At 47.9% G+C, this 14091-nt stretch overlaps 1 protein-coding gene across 3 annotated transcripts; it reads right to left on the reverse strand.

The window, feature by feature from the left end:
• Positions 1–4854: 4854 nt before the first annotated feature.
• FLYWCH2 (FLYWCH family member 2) lies at positions 4855–13726 on the reverse strand. Of its 3 annotated transcripts, XM_090277170.1 has the most exons (5): positions 13568–13726; positions 12178–12274; positions 7836–7930; positions 6731–7160; positions 4855–5126 (listed from the first exon to the last, which is right to left on the reverse strand). In XM_090277170.1, the coding sequence occupies exons 4-5, from the start codon at positions 7059–7061 to the stop codon at positions 5032–5034; spliced, it is 426 nt and encodes a 141-aa protein (XP_090133296.1). In that variant the 5' UTR covers positions 7062–7160; positions 7836–7930; positions 12178–12274; positions 13568–13726; the 3' UTR covers positions 4855–5031. The 3 variants fall into 3 exon arrangements, with proteins under 3 accessions (XP_090133296.1, XP_090133295.1, XP_090133297.1); XM_090277169.1 differs by lacking the exon at positions 12178–12274; XM_090277171.1 differs by lacking the exons at positions 7836–7930; positions 12178–12274.
• Positions 13727–14091: the final 365 nt, after the last annotated feature.

Consider the following 14091-nt stretch of genomic DNA (forward strand, 5'->3'; position numbering starts at 1 on the left):
AACGTCAAACAAACAGAAATATCCGCCCATCTGTCATTCCGAGGAGGAAAGCATCTGTTTCGCACTGGTCCCTCCTTTGTCCATGGGTCTAGCCTTTGCTCCTTGGTTCCGACCTCGCCCATCGGTCCAGCGGTCACCCTTCGCACAGCCTCTGGACACTTGTCCTTCTCCGACCACCTTGTGCTGTGAGGACCAGGGTTGATCGGCGCGGGGAGCTGCGGGGCCTCGGCACTGCTTTCCTGGACACTTGGAGGGTGGCAGCATGAGAGGCCCCAGACTCAAAGTCCCTGCACGTCGCCCGGACGCCTCGCCTTCCCTCCCGCTCGGCGCCCCGGGACCTCGCTCACCGCGACCCTCCCCAGCCGTGTGGGACCCCTCCCTCCATCGGCTCTCCTTCGCCCGCCAAAGCCCCCAGTCTGCGCATCCTCGGTCTCGGAGTTTGCGAAGTAAAGACGCTGTCCTCTCTAAGCAACTCCACGCTCTTCAGACAACCCTCCCCCTCGGCCTCCCTCCAGTCGCTCGCTCCAAAGCAGCTGCTGGTAGCGCCTCCTGGCTCCAGGCGGGTGGATGTCCACATTCTATAGGGCCTTCCTGCTGGGCCTCCTGCCGGATCCTCGTTTCCTTAATCTCCGCACACTCCGCGTGCTCTATCGAGTCTTTTTTCCCCCGGCGTTCTCCCGCACCCTTTCCCACAATCGATATTTTCAATACACTGCCCACTTCCCTCATCCTCCACGTCTCCCTCACACCTACGCTCCGCCCAGCTCCGAATCTCTGCCCTATATCTGCACTTTGGGTCCTGTACCCCTCCACACTCCGCACCTCACTGCCCGCCCACCTCTCAGTTCTCCATACCCGGCACCTCAGGGACCGAAATCAATAAAGCTCCTCGTCCTAGTGATGTGGAGCTTGTGTTATTAGGGACGGGGAAGTAAGCAATAGATACAGTGAATTGATGGTCTGTTAGAAGTAGTATGGGCTTATTGAATGTAAACTGTAGTTGAAAAGTAAAATTTTAATTAAAAAAAAAGAAGTACGTGCTATGGGGAAATAAAACAGGGGGGGAAGAGGGGCTGCAATTTGTGCTAGACTTCAGGTTGGAAGATGACAAGGAGTTAAGATCTTAGTTGCATTCTCCCGGTAGCGGGCCATCTGACGGCCAGTCCAACCACTGCCCCCGCCCCCGGAGGCACTTTGGAGCCGGTGCCCGATCCTTAAGGTGCCTGGGTAGGCATCCTGGGTCCGTAGCGTAGGATAGATGGGCACTGCAGGAAAATGGTGCTCCTGGGGAGGCGCTGGATCGCCGCTGAGTTCGCCTGCGCCCCCCACCAGGATGCCAAGAGCATCAGCCACAAAGTCACAGTGGGTGGGGAACCTGGGGTCCCACCACGAACTCGCTCTCAGAAGCAACCAAGGGAAATACAACCCCCAGTGCGTACAGGAGGGAAGAGGAGGGTGCTATGTTCTCCTTTTTAATGACAGAACAAGGTATTGGCAAGAATGTCAGAGAGTCCGGTATTCACAGGCAATCTCACTTCTAGAGCTCTGTCTTAGGAAAACCAAGGCTGTTTGAAACAGCGATTTTCAACCCGTGTGCGACAAGAATTTTTAAAACATGCAATACCTGACTATTGAGGGGTACTGATCTCTTCTCCCCTAGATTGTCAAATAAATGATAACAGCAACACAATGGCCATCCAATGTGAATGAATCAAAATTCTACCTATTTTTTTGTTAAATTGGCAAAACATATATTTTTGGATGTGCTGCAGAATTTTAGTAATTAGTTTATGTGTGCCATGAGATGAAAAAGGTTGAAAACATTTGGTTTAAAAGATTGTTAACAACCTAGAAACAACTGGGATGCTCCAGCAGTCAGAATTGGTTGGATAAACTATCACCCATGTAGTGGCATGCTGTGCAGTTAGTAAAAGGATGTTAGAAAAACATTTGCAATCTATTAGAAAAATTATGAGCTGTATCATCCTCATTTTATGAATATGAAAACAATGGATTATAAATGGTGGATTACAAAAGATATTTGTAATTTTTTTCATAATCTATTGTTTTTTCAATGATCATGAATTATCTTTTCCTTTAGCTTGAGACAAATAAAAACTTTAAAAAAATGAAGTGCATAGTCATCCTATTGACTTCTTATCCTGTCATAATTAGTGCCTCACCCACCCACTCACAGAATACAGAGCTGTCTGGCATCAACCTTCGACCTCTGAGAATTTTCTGCTCTGTTGAACACTCGTGGGGACCACTCTCTTCACAGGAACACAACCATCCAGTAAAATACCAACGGTGTGGAACCAGAATGGGTCACTTTCCTCTGCCCCTTCTCCTGGTGGGTGGCACCCCTCACCTGGGCAGGTCAGTCCTCTCTCCCTCATGCCCAGTCCCCCAAGCAAAACAACCTATCATTGAGCCCAGGTCAACCTCCTTCCAGCCTCTCCTATCTCCCCTCCCTCTTATCTCACACAGGCTGTGGGGGCCTCTTCAATGGCTTTGCAGATCCCACTTTGGACCCCCACCAGTCCATCCTCATGGTGCTTGGGGGAGTTTTGTGTAATAATGCTGCCCATGTCCTTTTTCTGCATGAATCCCTCCTCACCCCACCCCCGCCTCCCAATACCCATGATAAATCTGAAACCCTTACTGTGAACTCCAGGCCCTGAGCCATCAGCATCTGCCCACCATTCCTGCCTCCTAGTCTTCCTGCCCTGCTCCCTCTGGGCCCTACACTTAATCTTCTCATGCCCACCCGCCTCACCCTTCAGCTCCCTCTAGGGGCTTCCTCAGGTTGCTCTCCATGAGTCCACTGAGTCAGGACCCTGTCAGATGCTGTGGGGCACCTGGCCTCCTGGGCAACCTTTAGCCTTTGTTTTCATGAATTTACCAGTCAGAAAGTTCCTTGTCTCCTGTCTAGCCCTGGGAGTCCAGAGCTGTGACCTAGATCCCAGGAAACCCACTCTCAGCAGACATTAAGGTCTCCAAGAAGTGAAGGTGCAAGAAAGTGGCAAGAGGGAGCCGTGGCTGGAGTGGCTCAGTGGATTGAGTGCTGGCCTACAAACCGAAAGATAACCAGTTCAATTCCCATTAGGGGAATATGCCTGGGTTTCAGGCCAGGTTCCTCCAGTTGGGGTGCTTGAGGCAACTGATTCACATATCTCTCACACATTGATATTTCTCTCCCTCTCTTTGTCCCTCCCTTAACTCTCTCTAAAACTAAATTAATTGATTAAAAAAGAAAAAAAAGTGGCAGGAAAGAAAGGGAAAGGGGGACGAGATGAGGGTGAATCCAGGTGAGGGCCACACGACATCCCCTGCACTGTTCCTTCAACTTTTATGGAAGTTTGAAATGTTTCAAAATAAAGAAAATCTTGACATCGCTGGGCCCAGTGTGTGGACTCCCAGCTTGGCTCAGCAGTGGCTGCCTGCCCCATGGTACTGAACATTCAGGCAGATGATAGGCACCACCTGCCACTCAGGAGGGAGATGGGCCCTTTCTGTGCCCTCAAGCTGCCTCCAGCGGCCATCAAGTCAGCCAGGCCCTTCACTGAGGACATGAGTGCCTACCCAGCCTGCAGCTTCCCTGGCAGAAGCAGGAGGGGCCAATAATGCCACAGTAAAGTTCAGGGAGAGGGCGGGCTGGGGTCAATCCTCTCTGACCCACCCAGGCTGGGACTGCATGGACACCAGGCTGAGTGGCTGAAGTCATGCCTTGCATGCCTCCTCTCCTCACCTCACTTCACTGCTGCTTCCCTGGTGGCACTCCACCATTACACATCACACCCTGAGCAACTCCTCCTGCACTCTTAGCATCAGACAAAAGCAGCCCATTGAAAGGATGACTTAGAACTGAGGAAAGGAGAAATTGGTGGGTAAGAAGAATCTATTTAAATATAGAATTAAGACAAAAGAACATCTCAAATTATGGTTACAGGATATAAATGTTACAAACAAACATGCTGTAAAAATAAAATAGCAAAATGGAAAGCTGGCAAGGAAAACGTGCTGAATAACTCCCTCTCCAGAGAGTGAGTCAACAGATACTGATTACATTTGGAAAATGTTGTTTTAAAACATAAGGCCTCTAAACTCTACTTTTTAAAAATAAGTCATTTCCTTGTGTCCAGTGGCAGTTTTCAAAGAATGAGGACCACATGTGGTGAAACAACTGAGGCTGACAACTTTCCAGTGGGGGCCTCTTGACTTCTGGGTGAAAGCAAACGGCGTTTCTTCACCTCCTCCTCCAGCAAGGACAGCACTCAGGGCCTGGGAAGGGGCTCAGGTTCCTGGTCGTCTCCCTCAGCCTCCAAACCACCTGGAAGGAACATGACTGCAGGCCAACCCCCTCCTCAGTAGGACCCTGGGCCGCCATGATTGCAGGGCCCCTGTGCAGGTGGCTGTCAGTCCATGTGGCTACCTGAAGAAGGTAAGACTCCTGAGAATCCAACAGAAGCAGGCTGACACTCCAGCAAGGGAACAAGCCGTGAAAGGAGAGTCAGGGAGGGGCTCGATCAGCTTCTTAGGGGGTCAGGGCTGGAGGTATCACTGTCCACTTTCAGACCAAGGCAGAAAGAAGGGGAAACCTCTGAGACTTCATCTAGTCTCTGGGCCAGCGGCTGATTTTCCAGATTGAAGGCACCCCAAGGGTGTGAGGTCATGGGGGATGAAGGCTCCTGAGAGCCCTCCTGGGTCTGAGAGATAGCCCAGGCCAGGCAGCCCTGGGGAAGGACCATGTGAGGGCTGGTAGGGTAGACAGGGTCCAAGAGGTGGTAGGGTTAGAGTTGGGCCTCAAAGGACCCAGAATTCTGGAATTTATACAACCTGTTCACGATGGGATCTAGCATGTAGCTTATTTTATTTTATTTTTTTTCTGCTTACAAAAGTAACTTGCACTTGAGCTGAAAAACATTACATGATGTTGAGAGTGAAAATCAGTCAGGGACTGGGCCCCAGGCAGACGTCACAGCCAAGTTCACTGACCCATCAAGGATGCTGCTTCTGCAGTTGTCAGAGTTATGTGGCCTTGCTGGGCCCCAGAGAGGACTCCTCCCCGCCCACTGTAGGACTGGGGGCAGGCCTCCCTGCCAACCTTCTGTCTTCTTTTCCTTCTGGAAGGAAGAGAAGAGGGTGGGTCAGGATGGTGTCAGAGAAAAAGGGAGAGGTGGGGGTACCACTGGCTTACTTAGAGAATTGCCAACTCCAGAGATATGCTCCCAAAGGCCACAGAGGCTGCTAAAGTCATTTCCAGGAAACCGGGCCAAATCTGGGCTGAGCACTAGGAAGCTGCTGCTATCTACACTTCCTGCCCTGGGATGGATCAAGAGGTGGAGAAGGTGTGGACTAGGTACAACGGTAAAGATAGGGGGGTTGTTGACTGCTGGAGTGCCTGCCTAAGGGAGACTGTGGAGCTGAGTTAGTCCTTCCTCTGTTCTCCATCTCAGGAAGGGTGACTTTGTTCTAATTCTAACAATAGCACATGTGGAGTGGGGCCCATGTAGCCCCAGAACCTGGGCAGATGTCTAAGCAGAGGTCTCAGACAGGGTGGAAAAGACCCCGGAGATTACCCAACCAACTGAGTTAAGTGGGAAGAACAAACCCTTAGCCAGATGTTCCCCCTTCACCCTCTGCAGTAATCAGCTAGTGGCCTCAGAGTAGTAACTTGGCCACTCTGAGCCTTGTTGCCCAACAGGTCCTGCGGTAGTAACCTCCACCCCCTGGGATGGCAGGAGGAAGCAGGTAGACACATGGAGACACCTGAACCAGAACTGGCTGGCAGAAGTGCTCAAAAGGTGAGTGGGGCATGCTGCAGGTTCTGGGGAGATGAGGTCCCCGACTCCCTGATTGCAGCTCCTGTCCAGCAAGGGATGGAGGGTAAGGGGTTCCTTAGGTCCCCTGTGAGCTCCAGGCTTGTAGCTGGGGTGCCCTGATCTCAGGAGACCCAAAGTCTTAGCCTTGGGGAAACAGCAGGGCTCCCCGCCTGACTCCAGAGCACTTGCCACAAAATTTCCACCAGTGAGGAGGGATCAACTGCACTGCCCAGCTACATGATGGAAATGGTTTCCCTTTCCAGAGACTGGCTGCCAGGCCAAGTACCCTGACTGACTCCAAGGGGGCTGCTTGCTCCTAGGCAGCAAACAGAGCCAACTGCTGTGGCTTTTATTTTCTCTGTCTTCTTAAGGCATGGCAGACCCCACTTCCAGTCAAAAAGAAACCCCAGCTCAACTCCTTCCCAGCCACTAGACATCCCCTCCCCCAGGCATCCCTCAGGATTCTACATTCCACTGTCATCTACACCAAGCCTGGTGGAGGTGGCAGTGGGCAGGCGGGGGGAGGGTTCTACTTGGGGCCTCAAATACACTCTGGCACAGAAACATGTACACACAGACCCCCAGACACGTAAACACACAAACACATAATAGCAGACATTGACAGAAGTAGGCCCAGGGACAGGAACACACAAGGACACACACATAGACACGCCTTCCCAGGCAAATATATATGTAGACACAGAACCCTAGACACATGCACGGAGGCTACAGAGAGAGATTTACAGAGATGTGTCATGGAAAGACAGAATATACAGACACATTCACAGGATAGGCACACTCTTTCCAGAGTCAGCCTAGCCTGTCACCTCGGCTGCCCAGGTATCAGTGGACTTCTGGTCCAGGGATGTCTTGTTCAGTTTTGCTCTCTGGGACCAGGGTCTCACCTGTGTCCAGCTTTCTGCATTTCTTTTCGGGCTCCTGGGGGGCTGCCTCAATGGCACGCTGAGCCTCAGGATGGATCTTAAGGAGGGCCTTGGCAAGGGTGGTGGGGGCAGGCACCCCCAGAGACATGATGCAGTGCACTCCTTTGCGCTTGGCCGCGACCACTTTGGCACTGTCTTTGGAGGCTGTCAGCAGGACCAGTTTGGAGAACTTCCTGGGCTTCTTGGGGGCTGTAGGGACGACATCTGTGCCAGTCTCAGGGGACTCAGGGGATGGCTCCTGATCGGCCTTCATACTCTCGCCTTCCTGCTTGCTGGGCTCAGGCAGGGGCATTCTGGGACTGATAGACTGTCCCCTAGGCCACGCTCAGGCCCCAGTAGATGGATTTCTACTCCTCACTGGCAAGGAACCTGGCAGTCCAGGGACTCTGTCCTAAGAGAAAATACAACTCCCCATTAGTGAAGCCTGGGGCTCAGGAGAATGGATCTGGGGTGCAGGTTGGGCAGATGGGGCACCAGGATGGGCAAGGACCTGAACAGAGCTGGAGAGACTGGCCCAGTTCCTCTCTTGGCAGCAGTGAGTATGTCACCTCCCCCACCCAAACCTCACTTTCTGGTTCTTAGTGGAGGGAGAGGGCACTGTTGGGGGATTAAAATACTGTAACTGAGCTTCACGGGTTTTTAAATTTAACCTTTCAGCCCCCGTGCTATAAAAGTTCACCATTCTTACTGACCCAGTTTATAGATGAGGACACTGAGCATGTCAGGGTGACAAACACAGCCATGAAGTAGCTGGGAGTCTAGTTGAGGAAGATCCAGAGCCCTCCCTCACATGACACCTGGTGTACCTTGTCCAGGATGACAGTCAGTGGTGTTCCTGAGCACCAAGCATCTGACACAAGCACTGGGGACATTAAGTTCAGGTCACTAACCCTCCCAGAATTCCCAGCACCTTTTCACCCTGACACTCTGCAGACCACAGAGGGGATGCCAGGCCCTGGGAGATGGAACTCCCTGGACTCACAACTAGATCCTGCCCCCAACCCAGGCCTCCTGACTGGGGCCACCCAGAGCTCAGGAGGTGCCAGGGCCCCATGAGTGCAGTGACCTTGTGCCTGAGTTGGTGCCGGCTTGGCTAGGTGGCAACAGGGTATGGAGTTGTTCAGAGAATCTGTGGTCACTGAAGGCTCCCTGGCTTCTGGCCTGGAGAAAGAGAAAAGACAGATTACCAGGGCCAGGCTGCTCTGAAGACATCAGCATGGGGTAGCCTTTTTTGTTTTGTGGGCAACTAGGTGGTGGATGGATGGTACATCTTCCCAGTTTACAGTGTTAGCCCAGAGACAATGCTGCAACCTGGGGAGACATCTTGCCTGTCCTGTCTCAGACCCAGGCAGTGTCAAGGCCCAGAGATGCCTACTTGTACCCCTGGACCTGTTTCTTCAACTGGCTTTGTGGTTCCCACTGTTTCCTTATTTCTGTGTCCTCACATGGTTTTCCACGTGTGTGTGTGTGTGTGCGCGCGCGCATGCATGTTTGTATTCTAATATCTTCTCATAAGGACTCTGCTCATACTGAATCAAGGCCAACCAAATATGACACATTTTAATCTTAATTACCTCTTGAAAGGCCCTATCTCCAATATAGTCATATTCTGAGGTCCTGAGGGTTAGAACTTCAACATATGAATTTGGGGACAGGCACAATTCAGTGCACAACAGCATAGGACATGGTAAGTGCCCAATAAATCATAGCTTGTGGTATCCCTACATCTTGATCCCAAACTTCCATGCATGTTCAAACCGAGAGCAGGCTCTCAGAAGGGAGGAGCACGCAAGGCCAGCACATGAGACTAGGGGCTATTTGCTCAGTAAGGAGACCTCAAGCCAGGTGGATCTTAGCACAAATGCCTCCACAGTTCCAAAAACTCTGCTTGTTATCCAGGGGAGCCAGAATAGGTTTATATGAAATTTTTTCTTTAGATTGTCATCCAAATAAAAAAATAAAATAAAATATGCTTGTAGAAACCACCTTCCTCCAAGAACTACCAGTTTGAAAACATATTCCTGCACAATAAACAGCTCTTCTACACTGCTGAGACACCACATTTAATTTATCCGGATTTAGTTTTCTAACTAAAGAAAAGCAATGAGAGATTATATTGAGCTTATTTTAAAATTTTGAAAGTTATATAGAATACATTAAACAATAGTAAATCTGCATAATCCTACCATTCTGTCACAAACTGCTTTCATTTCTGCATGTTTTCTACATATATTTTTTCATAGCTACAAGCAAAGCTTTCAAATAATTGTATTTCCTGTTTTCTTTCCACTTATTAGTGTACAAACTACCAGCTTAGAGACCAGACCAGATGTAAAGATCCTTATAAAGTGCCAGAGCACAATTTAATTCACCTCTGTAGTTGTGGAAAATTCAAATTAAACCTTAAGCAACAGTATTATAGAAGGCCACAAGATAGAGATTTTGCTCCTTAAAATGAACCATTTTACCAAGATTTAAAAAAAAAGAGAGAAAGGATACAAGGGGTAAAAAAGGAAAAGGCTAAAAGGATATAAGGCTTCAAAGTGTTTATATTTAGTTTACAAAAAAAGCATTATTAGAAAGAAAGTCCACACATTTAATGACTTAAATGAACACATTTGGCAAAGATGATCTTTTCTAGGCTAAACAACTGTGCGTTTTTCCAGAAACAAAGACCAAGAATTTTGGTCTTTGTCCCATGTCTTTCTCTCTCAAGCCACTTGTCTTTCCTTTTATTAATTCTCCATTCCAGTCATATTTGTCATGTATTTATTTGACCTGTTCTTAACTTAAAAAGCAGGTGCTTTCTAGTTTGTTTTCAAATAATTATATAAAAATGCACTAAAGTCAACTAAAAAGTAATTTATCAAAATGTTGGCAGTGGTGGGAATAAGAGATTTCATTTTTGCTAGTTTTCTATTATTTTTTCTAATTTTCTATTATTTTTCCCAAATTGTAATGTTCACGAACTATTTTTACAATGGGAAAATATTTAACATTTAAAAATAAAGATTAATGTAAACAACTAGAATTTAAAATGAATAAAATTAGCAAGACAGAAAGAGAGAGAGAGAGAGAGAGATATCACACCCTACCCCTCTGGCACTGCTGTCCACATTCAACATTAAAGTGACCCACCCAGAGCCATGTCATTGGTCCTCAAGCTGGGACCTGAGCCAGGAACAAAAATCTATGACATTAGTCCATACCTCCAGTACCATACATAACCCAACAACCTTCCTTCCAATTGTCATCGTCATCCCTGCTCTGCCCCTAGTAGGACTGAGAGGCCCAGGGACTTAAATAAGTGGCCCAGGACAGCAGAGATAGCGGGAGCCAAAACTTGAACCCAGTTCTGGCTGGTCCAGAGCCAACATTCCTCAGCTATTCCGCCCTGCGCAGCTGAGGCTTAAAGTGAGAAACGTCAGTTACAGAGGAAGCTGCATCCAGAACTTCAGAGTAAGTCCTCAGGATATAACCCAAAGAATAAAATGCATATCCATAAGTCCACACTGATATAAATAATTGAATGAATAAATAAATAAATGGGGAAGAAGGGTCAAGTCATCCTCATTAATAATTCTAAAAGGTAAACAATTCCTCTTTCAGGAGGTGAAGATTAAGTCCGACCCTTGATATGGGGGAAAGGATAGACTTCAACAACTGTTGAATGTTGGAACAACTAGGTATCCAACACAAAAGAATGAAGATGGATTCCCTCCTCACATCATATACAAAAATTAACTCTAAACAGATCTTAGACTTAATTGTAAAAGCCAGTTATAACATTCTTTTTTAAAAAAAATATAGGAGTAAGCCTTAATGACCTTGGATTAGGCAAACTTTCTTCAATAAGACCCTAAAAGTACAGACAACCAAAGAAGAACTAGATACATTGAAGAAAATTTAAAACTTCTGTGAATTAAAGGACACCATAAAGAAAGTTAAAAGATAACCCACAGAATGGGAAAAATTTTTTGCAAACCATATATTTGATAAGGGACTTTTATCTGGAATTTATAAAGAACTCTAACTCTAATAAAAAGACAATAACCAAATGGAATAATGGGCAAAGGCTATGAACAGCTTTTCTGCAAAGAAAATATTTAAATGGATAATAAGCACATGAGATGTTCAACATCATTAGTCAGAAGGGAAATGCAGAACAAAATCACAATGAAATACTACTTCACACCACTAGGACGCACATCAGTCGCTTTTCTGGATCCATCCCGAGCCTTCTAGAAATGTATTTTCTAGGTGTAAAGAGAAGAGTTGAGAGGCAGCTACTTTAAGCCAAATGTGCATATTTTGAGAATTTAATTTTTACACGGTGAAAGTACAATAAACAAACAGAATTTTTAAAGGTGGAGCAGAGCCCCAGACAGTGTGGCTCAGTTGGTTGGTGCATCGTCCAGTAAGCAGAAAGGTCACAGTTTCGATTCCTGGTAAAGGCACATGCCTGCAAGTATTAGAGGCAACCGATTGATGTTTCTCTTCTCGCATGGATGTTTCTCTCCCGCATGGATGTTTCTCTCCCTCTCTCTCTCCCTTCCTCCCCACTCTCTAAAATCAATAAGCATGTCCTTGGGTGAGGATTAAAAAAAAGGTGAAGAAATTAATTATAAATATCAAAAGGCTTAACAGTTACCTTACTCCTCTCAGTTTGCACATTCCCCAAACTGTGTTATCTGGGGCTTTTATATTGCTATGGCCTCCAGTCACTCACTTATCCCAACTAGCTGCCATGACATTGGAGACCCAGAAGTTAAAGATGGCTCACAGAATGTTAAAAACTGGCAGGAGGCTCTGAGACATCATCAGATCTTTGGGATGCAGAATAATGCCCCCCTCAAAATGTCCAGGCCCCAATCCCTGGAACCTGTGAATGTTACCTTACATGGCAAAGAGGAATTCAGTTTTCAGATGAAATGAAGGTTACTAAAGTAAGAGATTAGCTTGGATTATCCAGGTGGGCCAAATCAAAAGGAACCTAAAAAGCAGAAGAGGGAATCAGAAGAAGAGAGTCAGAGAAAGATGTGCTGATGTTAGCAGGGTCAAAGAAATGCAATGTTGCTGGCTATAAAGATGGAGGGAGGGGGCCATGAGCCAAGGAATGCTGAAGGCTTCTAGAAGATGCAAAAGACAAAGAAATAGATGATCTCTCCTAGAGTCCCCAGGAAGGAACAGCCCTGCCCTCACCTTGATTTTAACCCAGTGAGACCTAATCAGATCTGAACTCCAGAACTGTAAGATGGTTACAAAACTGTGTTGTTCTCAGCCACTAAATTTGTGGTAATTTGTTACTGAAGCAATAGGAAACTAATGGGAGATCCAATACCTTATTTGGTGAGATTCTGAAAGGTGGGAGCCCTGCCTGGTGGCTGATGATGAATTGGCAAAATTACCCTCATACTTATGGGAGAGAAATACCATCAACATCCATCAACACTTGTGTCCTCTGCCATGAGGGCAAACCCCTTAACCTCTACAGGTTGGTTTCACCTGCGTAAGAGGAACAGTGGTGAATTTAGCAGAGGTTCTTAATAACAGGTAGGTAAAGAGTTAAATGGTTGTTTTTAAAAGTTCCCAGTGAGTCCTGACTGTGTGTAGCTCAGTTGGTTGGGCATCATAGTCCTGCAAAGTGAAAGGTCACTGGTTCAATTCCCCATTGGGGCACATGCTTGGGTTGCAACTGGTCTTGCAACTGATCAACGTTTTTCTCCCTTTTTTCCTCCCTCCCTTCCCCTCTCTCTAAGAACAAATAGATAAATAACTTCAAAATAAAGTAAAAAATTCCCAGTCCGGTGGCTACATTGACTGGAGCATCATCCCATACACCAAAAGGTTGCGGGATTGATTCCCTGTCAGGGCACATACTTGGGTTGGGGGTTCAATTCCAGTGGGGGTGCATATGGGAAGCAACTGATTGATGTTTCTCTCTCACATTGATTTTTTTTTCCCGTCTCTCTGTCCCCTCGCTTCCTCTCTAAAATCAATAAACATATCCTCTGGTGAGAATTAAAAAGCAAAGTTCCCAGTGATACTGACCCCTGATAATCACTGTCCCATGAAGTTCATGGAGAGCTTTGAATGGATTGCTGGTGGGATGATGGGTCAACTTAGCTGTGCAGGTACATATCCCTACAGGGAGATTTTCAAAGCAACAGTGACCCAAAAAAGGTCAAGAACTGCTACTCTATAGTATGAAGTCAGAAGAGCTTCTCCAAAGTGGGAATTTCATATTATAGCACCGGCTTTCCCCTGATCACTATTACTCGGAATATTACTTTTACTCCTTCTTACCCATTGTAATTTGTCATCAGACCTGTCTAATCCGCGCCCGATGGCCCCATCTCCCATTATCTCCAATCATTTCCATCTCTTCTTAACCAAGCCTCTGAGTGTTTCCCCCGCCCCAGTATCTCACACCTCCAACTCTCTGTCATCCCTGCGGGGACCTCTAGAGCCACAGGGTGGGACGAGGCTGAGGATGGGTGCAGGAAGGGGAGCAGTACTGGGTGGGGTCAAGGAAAGGCAGGCCAATGTGAAGCTCCCTGATTTAAGGTGTCTGCCAGGACTCAGTTCCAGGGTCAGTTGGGTTGGGAGGAGAAGCGAGGAGAAAGAGACGAATCACAGATAAAGGACAAGGAGGCGGCCTGAGCGCCAGACGCAGAGCAAGGGGAACTACCAGGATCTGCAACCCTTAGGAACCACAAAAGACCCTGGCCGGAGGGCGCATCCATGCCGTGAGACCCAGGACAGGACCCTCCCCGACCTGCTGGGGCCCGTTCTTACCAGGCACCGGCCGGGCAGCGACCGCAGAGGAGCCCTTCCTCTCCGGAGACCAAGCCTTAGCAAGTATCTCAGCTTTAGTGCCTGCGGCCCCCGCCTCGGTAGCAACCGTCACCTCAAGCTAGGGTCACGATGCAAGCATGCGCAGTAGTGACGCAAGAACCCCATTCCTTGGGTGAACTCCACTTTTCCAGGTCTTCCCAGAACCGCGCCGAACTACCATCCCGACCAATCAGCGCGTAGGGGGCGTGGGGGATGTTGGTGATTCAGAGGCTTGGATTTGGATCCTCTGCAGCACTAGGCGAGTGGGTTTTACTGCGACGCCTGGGCCTCCCCCAGGGTGTGACCCCAGATCCCTGCGGAGAAAACCGGGGCATTTTTAAAAAAGATTTTATTTAGTTATTTATTTTAGAGAGAGAGGAAAAGAGAGAGAAACATGTACGAGAGAAACGTAGATCGGCCGCCTCTCGCACACGCGCAGCTGGGGACCTGGCCCACAAACCGGGCATTTAGCCTGACCGAGAATG

The sequence above is a fragment of the Furipterus horrens genome, unplaced genomic scaffold, assembly GCF_987537825.1.
Source record: "Furipterus horrens unplaced genomic scaffold, mFurHor1.1.pri manual_scaffold_5, whole genome shotgun sequence".
Taxonomy (NCBI): Eukaryota; Metazoa; Chordata; class Mammalia; order Chiroptera; family Furipteridae; genus Furipterus; species Furipterus horrens.